An 8,509-nucleotide genomic window follows, 5' to 3' on the forward strand; every position below is an offset into this window, starting at 1 on the left:
CATAGGAGCACGTGTCCCAGGCGTAGGTCTGGCCACCCGAGCCGGCTCCCGCCACGGGTGGGGCCTCTGGGAACCACAGCTGTGCCCACCCGGGGCGCCCGGACCCGTGGGCAGCAGGACACAGGTGGCCTCCCACCTGAGGCCTGGGAGCGAGCTCAGGTGTGCCCGGAGTCCTCGCGTGCTGTGTCCTCGGGACTTGGCCCCTGCAGGCTGCACCTGCCTCTGGAGCCCTGGCTGTCCCTGGGCCTGGCTCTTTGCGTCCTGCCCGCCCCTCCCCGCCCCGGCCCTCAGGTGGTGGGCCCACCGGCCCGTCCGTCTTCCACCCTCACAGCTCTTCTGTGCAGACGGCGAGTACAACTCCATGGCCGCGGCCTTCTTCAACACCCCCGAGAAGAGCGTGGTCAGCCTTTTCCACGACCCTCCAGGTGTGTGCCTCCCACCTGCTCTCCGACTGACCCGCCGTCGCCGGGCCCGGGGCCTGGGTGTCATCTTCTGGCCTGGCCAGCCGGGCCCCAAGGGCAGAGGTCACCACCCTTGCCGCAGGGGTGGGCACGCTGGCGTGTAGGAGTTCGGCTAGGCCTCTTCCCTTCGTGTAGGGCGGCTGCCGGGGCTGCCCTTGTGGGTCACGACGGTCATGATTCCCGTCCCCAGGGTGTTTTCCTCACGGGCCCTGCTCGCACAGGCCTCTCCCCAAGCCTGGTGGCCAGCGCTGGGGCCCAGCCTCACTCAGCCGTGTGCAGTTCTGTGTTCTAGGATCTTGTTATTATTTTTTTAATCTTTATTTTTGAGAGCAACAAAGAGACAGCGTGTGAGTAGGGGAGAGGCAGACACAGAATCCGAAGCAGCGCCAGGCTCCGAGCCATCAGCACAGAGCTGGACGGGGGCTCGAACCCATGAACGGTGAGATTATGCCCTGAACCAAAGTCGGATGCCCAACGGACTGAGCCACCCAAGCACCCTAAGGTCTTATTATTTTAAAAGTAGTCTCTGCACCCAGCATGGGTCTCCACCTCACAATCCCAAGATCGAGGGGCACCTGGGTGGCTCAGTCGGTTAAGCGTCCAACGTGGGCTCAGGTCATGACCTCGCAGTTTGTGGGTTCGAGCCCCACATCAGGCTCTGTGCTGACAGCTCAGAACCTGGAGCTGCTTCAGATTCTGTCTCCCTCTCTCTCTGACCCTCCCCTGCTCACACAGTTTCTCTCTCTCTCAGAAATAAATAAAATGTCAAAAGCAAACAAAAAAAAATCAACCCTGAGATCGAGTCCTGGCTCCTCCTGAGCCAGCTGGGTCCCCCAGCCACATGCAGTTTTTTTTGACGTTTATTTCTTTCAAGAGAGTATGAGCGGGGGAGGGGTGGAGAGCAAGGGAGACACAGAATCCAAAACAGGCTCCAGGCTCTGAGCTGTCAGCACCGAGCCCGATGCAGGGCTCGAACCCACCAATCATGAGATCATGACCTGAGCCAAAGTCATATGCTTAACCGACTAAGCCACCCAGGCGTCCCTCAAATCACACGCATTTTTAACTTAAAAAAGGTTCTGAACACAGACCGCTCTGCACGCAGCACACAGGCCCGTGAGAGCGCTTGCTGTACGCGCCCGTGGAAGCCGTGCTGCTGGTCTATGCCATCGTTTCCCGTTTTCTGTTTGGGCATCTTTCAGGTCATCCCTGATTGTTTCCTGTCACACACAAGTTTGCTGAGAACGTTCTAGTTTTTACGGTTCTGTGCGTGTGTCCCAGAAATCCCCACAATTTAACAGAAAACCTTACACGGGTGGCCCCAGGCTCCCGGGTCAGTGGTCTCCAGGCTTCGGTACTTCCGGCATCTGGAAGTCGTCTGCTGGGCCTCCCTCCCCCGACACCCGGTGGTCTCGACTGTGGTGCCAGCTGTTTGCACACGGCCCTTCGCAGCCACCTGCCCTTGGCCTCGGATGATGGTCGTGCTGGTGGCCCCGGGCCCCGCCCGCCAGGTGGCCCTCATTCCTGCCTCTGAGGACTGGGCCTCCAAGATCCACGCTCTGGCCCCTGAGAATGGGGAGACTTCTGGGGGCCGGGGACGTGCGCAGGAGGCGCTCTGGGCGAGCCCACGCAGCAGGCCCTGGCCAGCCCCGTCTCCCCTAGGCTCCTACAACCCCATGACGCTGGGTCTCTTCACCCTGGTCTACTTCTTCCTGGCCTGCTGGACCTACGGGCTCACGGTGTCTGCCGGCGTCTTCATCCCGTCCCTGCTCATCGGGGCCGCCTGGGGCCGGCTCTTCGGGATCTCCCTGTCCTACCTCACCGGGGCCGCGGTGAGTGTGCGCTCCCAGCGCAGGGGAAGCGGCGCCACGGCCCCTGGTCCTTCCGCTCGGCCTGCAGGCTCCCGGCTGCTGGCGTCTGACCCGCGCTGTCGGCGTGGCCGCCGGAAGGTGCGCTGCACAGACACGCATCGGGGGCGGGGGCTCGGCGTTCCCCGTTAGAGGACAGGCGCTGGACGACGTGACCGAGGCACATGTGCCCGGCCTTTGGGAACTTGGGTTTCGTTTTTTTGTGGGTTTTTTTCTCATTTTAGTCACGTGGGGCTTTAAGAACCGTGAGAAGGGCAGGGAGTGTCTCCCTCCCCCGCTGCTCCCTGTCCCAGGCCCTGCGTGTCACATGCCACCAGCCCCCCCTCCACCCCGGCCTTGGAAGCCTGCCGTTCAGCATTCGATGGCGTGTTCGTGGGCTCATGTACGAGCCACCGCTGTCAAGGGCCACGCGACCTCCCTCACCCCAGGAGACCTGTGCCCCTGGGCAGCCACTGCCCCCCACGTCGGCACACCCACGTGTCCTTGGTGTTTCCTGAGTGGAGTCTCACGCCGTGTGGCATCACCTGTGTCCTCCGTGCTGTGCATGTGCTGGGTTCTCTGCCCCCTCGCGGTGCAGTCCGCCCGCTGCATGCGGCTGGGCGCCGCCCTCACTCTTACACACACCAGAGGGGTCCCTTTCGTAGCTGCTGAGTTGTCCGTTGTGTGCAGACAGCCTAGGTCACCCGGGCGCCCCGAGCAGGGCGCCCCCAGGGTACTTCCAGGCTTCGGTCCCCCTGGGTGCTACTGCAGACCGCTTTGTACACGTGTCTGTAAATTGTAGGTTTTTTTCTAGGATTGGAGTCAGTCGTTGGGCCCAGTGGCCTCTGGTGGGGTCACGCGTCTCCGCAGGTTTGAGTAGGGGGTTGCTGCCCCCTGACCCTCCTCTGTCGTCCCCACAGATCTGGGCGGACCCTGGCAAATATGCCCTGATGGGAGCGGCTGCCCAGCTGGGTGAGTCCTGGCCTCCACTTGGGCATCACAAGATGAGGGGGGGGAGCGTCTTCCCCTTGGAGCAGTGAAGGGCAGGAGTTACCTCCGTTTCAGTGTACGGGGTCACGGTCCCCACCCCATGAGGGTGAATGGTGGCAGGGGGTGGGGGGTGCCGGCATGCACAGAGAACACGGATGGGCGGGACGGGCAGGTGGGGGAGGCCATGTGGCCACAGAGGCTGGACACTACCCTCGATCTCCGGACAGGTGGAATCGTGAGGATGACACTCAGCCTGACTGTCATCATGATGGAGGCCACCAGCAACGTGACATATGGCTTCCCCATCATGCTGGTTCTGATGACCGCCAAGATCGTGGGGGACGTCTTCATCGAGGTGTGGCTCGTGGGAAGAGGCCTGTCTGGCGTCCTTCCCCTTGCTCTGTGGGCCCCCCGTGCCGCTGGCCGGGAGCCCGAGCCCGGGGGGGGGTGGTGTGCAGCAGAGGGGGAGGGAGGGGCTGGCGGAGCCCCTACCCCAGCAGCCTGCTCGTCCTCAGGGCCTGTATGACATGCACATCCAGCTGCAGAGCGTGCCCTTCCTGCACTGGGAGGCCCCTGTCACCTCACACTCGCTCACTGCCAGGTACGCTGGCGCTGTGGACACTCCCGGCGGTTTGGGAGGGCCCGTGTCCAAGTGCCTGGGCGGCTCTGTCTGGGCAGCCGGCCCCAGGCTGGCGCTCCCAGGGAAGCTACTGGGGATCTGGGTGCCCCTGGTCCCCGGTCTTGCACGGCCGGCAGCGGCCTGCCTTCAGAGCGTCCGCTCCCGTGTGAAGAGCGAGTGGACGCTCCCCTTGGCCCCGCGGTTGGTTGCGCGAGGCCTCAGCAGCCGCTCTTCCCCAGGGAGGTGATGAGCACACCCGTCATCTGCCTGCGGAGGCGGGAGAAGGTGGGCGTCATCGTGGACGTCCTCAGCAACACGGCCTCCAACCACAACGGCTTCCCCGTCGTGGAGTTAGCCGATGACAGCCAGGTACCCAGGGCATCCCGCACAGCCACACGGCCTGTGGCTCCTGGGCCGCCTCCTGGAGGCCACGTTCCTTGCCACAGGTGTGCGTGGGGAGGCGCCACCGGGGTGGAGATGCCGCCCGGGCACTGCAGGCTCCGCCCTGCTGGCTGCGACGGAACGGAGTCACCAGGCCGAGGGGGACGGTCTGTGCGCGTGTCTCGGGCTCCCACCCTGACCTCCCCGTCGGCTGAACAGCTGTGGGGGTGACCCGTCAGGAGCAGCCGGGGCTTCCGGGCCGCGGTGCACTTCTTGTCGCCTGTTCCCGTGGGCGCCCCGGGGCCGCTCCCGGGAGCCTGCAGAGTGGCGAGATGCCTGCGGCGGGGCGGTGTCCGCCTCTGAGGGTCGCCACAGGGCCGCTGAGCAGGGCAGGAAGGGGCTTGGGGCCCGGGCCTCACCCACACACGGGCCTCTTCTCTGCAGCCGGCCCGGCTCCAAGGCTTGATCCTGCGCTCCCAGCTGATCGTCCTCCTGAAGCACAAGGTGGCCGCCGGGCGCCTGGGGCAGCGGGGGCGGGGCGCGCCGCCGGGCACCGCGTGCTGACCGCCGCCCCCGCCCGCAGGTGTTCGTGGAGCGCTCCAGCATGGGCCTGGTGCGGCGGCGGCTTCGGCTCAAGGACTTCCGGGACGCGTACCCGCGCTTCCCCCCAATCCAGTCCATCCACGTGTCCCAGGACGAGCGCGAGTGTACCATGGACCTCTCGGAGTTCATGAACCCTTCGCCCTACACGGTGCCCCAGGTGCCTGCCCGGCGGCCGCGGCCAGCGCAGAGCCGCTCAGAGTTCATCCTTGTCTCATTTTTTTTTTTTTTACGTTTATCTTGGGAGAGAGCGTGACCCCGAGCACGCAAGTGGAGGAAGAGTAGAGAGAGAGCGAGCGAGGGAAGGGCGTAGAGAGAGAATCCCAAGCAGGCCCTGCACTGTCCGAGCAGAGCCCGATACGGGGCTCAAACCCACGACCCGTGAGATCGTGACCCAAGCTGAAATCAAGAGTTGGGCGCTCGACTGACTGAGCCCCCGGGCGTCCCCAGGACACATCTTGGGGGGCGGATGTGCAGGGGGAGCCCCCAGCCAGCCTCTTCCCGGGTGGGCGGAGCTGGCAGTCCACTGAGGCCCCACCTCCCCGTGCAGGAAGCATCCCTCCCTCGGGTCTTCAAGCTGTTCCGCGCGCTGGGCCTCAGGCACCTGGTGGTGGTAGACAACTGCAACCAGGTAAGCGGCGGGGACGCCGGCCGAGCGGGCCCTGCGCCGGGCCCGGGTGCCAGGCTCGCCCTTCGCCTCCTGACCTGCCTGCCCCGCTCACGGGTGGGCAGGTGCTCTCAGCTCTCGGGGGGACTCCAGGCTCGGGACCCAGACTGGCCACATGCCCGATTCTGGGGTCCCCCCACTGCACTGGCCCCCGGCACGTGGGACAGTGGCTTCCCCAGAGGTACAGGGTCACCAGTGTCACTGACGTGGTTTTGCTTCCACAGGTGGTTGGACTGGTGACCAGGAAAGACCTAGCCAGGTACCGGCTCGGGAAGGGGGGTCTTGAGGAGCTCTCCCTGGCCCAGACGTGAGGCCTCGGTCCCTCTCAGGGGCCCCTACCTCACTCCCCGGGTCAACAGTGGACCCAGCGTCCCCCCCATTCCTCGGGACGCGTGTGTGTCTGTGTTTGTGCGCCTGTGAGAGCGTGAGCGAGCCGGGCCCCGTGGGTCCCAGTGCTGCCGGCCCTCAGGGCAGGGCCATCTGCTGCTTGTGCGCCGTCCGCCCCCCCTGCGGGCCGGCCCAGAAGGACCACGCTGTGCGTCACCAGCTGGGGCCCGGGTGACGCGCGGCTGCTACAGAGACCCGTGGCCCTGTCCCTTTGGCTCGTTCTGTGACGATGAGGTGATGGGCCTGGGCACTGGACCCTGTCTGGCAGAGTCCCCAGCTGGACGCCTGGAGGCGGGGGCCCCAGGCCGCGGACCCTGTAGCCGGCTCTGGAGAGAGTTCAGTTCTTCTGCCACACTCACCACGTGGCCCCTCTGGGGTCTCGGCCAGAGAGAAAGCTGAGAACATCCACGGGGCAAACGCCTCTGTCACCCCGAGCTGCGGTCCAGATCCACAGCTGTCACCGGAGCGCACGGCACTGAGAGAGGCTCTCGGAGCGCATGGGGGCTCCCACAGCCTCTGCGGACCCTGGATCGGGGCTTGTGCTCCAGGCCTGGGGTGGGTGGGCTCGGGGATGGGTGGGTGAGCCCAGAGCCGGGATGCTGTGCTCCTCCCAGCCTAGATGGGGCAGATCTGGTGTCGTGTGTTCCTGGGGCCTGCTTGAGACTAGGTGACATGGGTGACATTGTGGTAGCTGGGGATGGGGCGGGGGGCAATTCACCTTGGTTCTGGGCCCTTTCAAGGGAGCGGGGCCTCAGAAGGCTTGTCTCTTCTTGGTGGGAGCCCCCTGGGGGACGCAGCGGGGTGAGTGCGGGGGCCTTGAGAGGGAGAAATAAAGGAATCGTACCCTCCCAGCCACAGCCGGCCTCCTCGTTCCTGCCCAGCACGAGCCACGGCCCAGCACTGGGGGGCTTGCAGGACCCCTGCGTGGGGGCGTCTCGGGTGGGACCTCCTGGACGTGCAGTGCAGGGACCCCTCGGGGAGGGAGGAGGGAAAGACGCAGAAACCCACACGTGAAGAAGCAGTTGTGGCCGGCCCGCGCCTACGGGGTGTGCTGGCACCGGCCACCGGATGGCCGCGCAGCCAGTGTGGCAGTTTCCTGCCCCGGGGCCTTTGTCTGGACGCCGCTCTGGGCCGTGAGGGGGGTGGTGTGGTCACAGGCGGGGCCCTGCCATGGCAGCTTTGGAAGGGTCCTCGGACAAGGGGCTGAATTGAGAGCATCCGCCTCGTGCTCTTCGTGGGTGGGCTTGGGTGACCAGGCAGGGGAGCGCCGAGCCGGGCTGGGAGGACCTCGCGTGGCAAAGCGTGCACGTCGTGGTCTGCGTTGATGACACGTTGAAGGGGCTGCGCCTTCCCCACGTGGGATGAAATAAAGTGCACTATGGAAACACCGCATCTGTCTGTCTGCTTTCTTGCTGTGGCCGCGAGGAACCTGGAGGCGGCGAGCAGCCCGCAGCCCGCACCCCTTCCTGCTCCGGCGGCATGCCTCCGCCTGTTCTGTCCTGGGTGCCTGCTGCTCAGCAGCTGGCCCGAGATGGCCCTGCCTGCCCCTCCCACCCGGGCCCGCTGGGGTCTCCTGCTCCTGGCCCACAGGCCAGCGGCCAGTCCCTGTCCAGGCTGGCTGAATGGTGCCCCCTCGGGTCTTCCCGGACCAGGCAGTTGGGAGGGCCTCGCCAGGAGAGTTGAGGGCCCGGGTTCCACTGGCAGTTGGGCCTTGAAGTCCCACGGTTCCGGTGAGGGAAGATGGTTCCGGAAGAGCCCTTGCCGCTCTGCAGGTCTGCCTACCCTAGTATTGTTTCTGAAGGAGAGATGTGAGGGCAGGTGCTCCCCCAGACCTCCCCTGCCGCCATCCAGCTGCCCTGGTGCCCCGTTCTGGGCGCCGTGGGGGGTGAGGCCCGGGGCCTCTGAGTGGCTACTCAGTGGTGAAGCTGTGTTGGGTGAGCGTGGCACCATCGGGGGCTGAGCCAGGAGGATGGGAATGTGGGCCACCCAGGACGGCACGAATCCCTGACCCCTCAAGCCGCCTCACTGCCTGGGGCCTCTCTCTGGAGCTGGGCAGGCAGAGCACTGTCCTGTTCCTGCCACTTAGTGCTGTGTATCCTCAGGCAGGGGTCTGGGTGTCTCTGAGCTCGAGCTCCCTGCTGTGGGGCAGCGAGAGCTGAGCCCTCCCGGGGCTGGGCTGGGTGCCTCAGCGGGGCGGGTGGAGGTGAGCTCAGTGGACCCTGAGCTCCGTGGACAGGGATTTGAGTCCCTGTTCTAAGCTGCACCAGAGTCTTCACTGGCCCAAAGCGCACCTTCTTGGAGAGCTGGCTGCTAGCGACCCCTCTTCTGGGGCTTCGCCCCCGTCTCAGACGAGCACCATCACCCTGGGGGACCTGGAGCTCTCCCTGGAGGAGGGGCTGCCCAGCCCCGGGCTCTTGAGTCTGGAGGAGATCTCCGAGAGGTATGAGTCCAGCCGCCTGGCATCCACCACGACCGTGCCTGAGCAGGACTCCCCCACGCGCTGGAAGCAGCTAGAGCAGTGGTGAGCCGGTGTGGAGCCCCGTGGGGGGGGGGGGGG

The 8,509-nt window shown here is 65.7% G+C and overlaps 1 protein-coding gene across 1 annotated transcript in view; it reads left to right on the forward strand.

Annotated features, from left to right (window-relative positions):
• Positions 1 to 7,339, forward strand: part of CLCN7 (chloride voltage-gated channel 7) — a 23,916-nt gene extending 16,577 nt beyond the window's left edge. Inside the window, exons 15-24 of the mRNA XM_077762662.1 lie at positions 332 to 425; positions 2,124 to 2,293; positions 3,229 to 3,280; positions 3,526 to 3,653; positions 3,814 to 3,899; positions 4,157 to 4,286; positions 4,743 to 4,802; positions 4,882 to 5,058; positions 5,449 to 5,529; positions 5,790 to 7,339. Coding sequence (XP_077618788.1) covers positions 332 to 425; positions 2,124 to 2,293; positions 3,229 to 3,280; positions 3,526 to 3,653; positions 3,814 to 3,899; positions 4,157 to 4,286; positions 4,743 to 4,802; positions 4,882 to 5,058; positions 5,449 to 5,529; positions 5,790 to 5,876 — 1,065 coding nt within the window. The 3' untranslated portion in view covers positions 5,877 to 7,339. The remainder of the gene's footprint in view (positions 1 to 331; positions 426 to 2,123; positions 2,294 to 3,228; positions 3,281 to 3,525; positions 3,654 to 3,813; positions 3,900 to 4,156; positions 4,287 to 4,742; positions 4,803 to 4,881; positions 5,059 to 5,448; positions 5,530 to 5,789) is intronic.
• The last annotated feature ends 1,170 nt before the right edge of the window (positions 7,340 to 8,509 follow it).

The sequence above is a fragment of the Crocuta crocuta genome, unplaced genomic scaffold, assembly GCF_008692635.1.
Source record: "Crocuta crocuta isolate KB4526 unplaced genomic scaffold, BGI_CrCroc_1.0 scaffold234, whole genome shotgun sequence".
Lineage (NCBI taxonomy): Eukaryota > Metazoa > Chordata > Mammalia > Carnivora > Hyaenidae > Crocuta > Crocuta crocuta.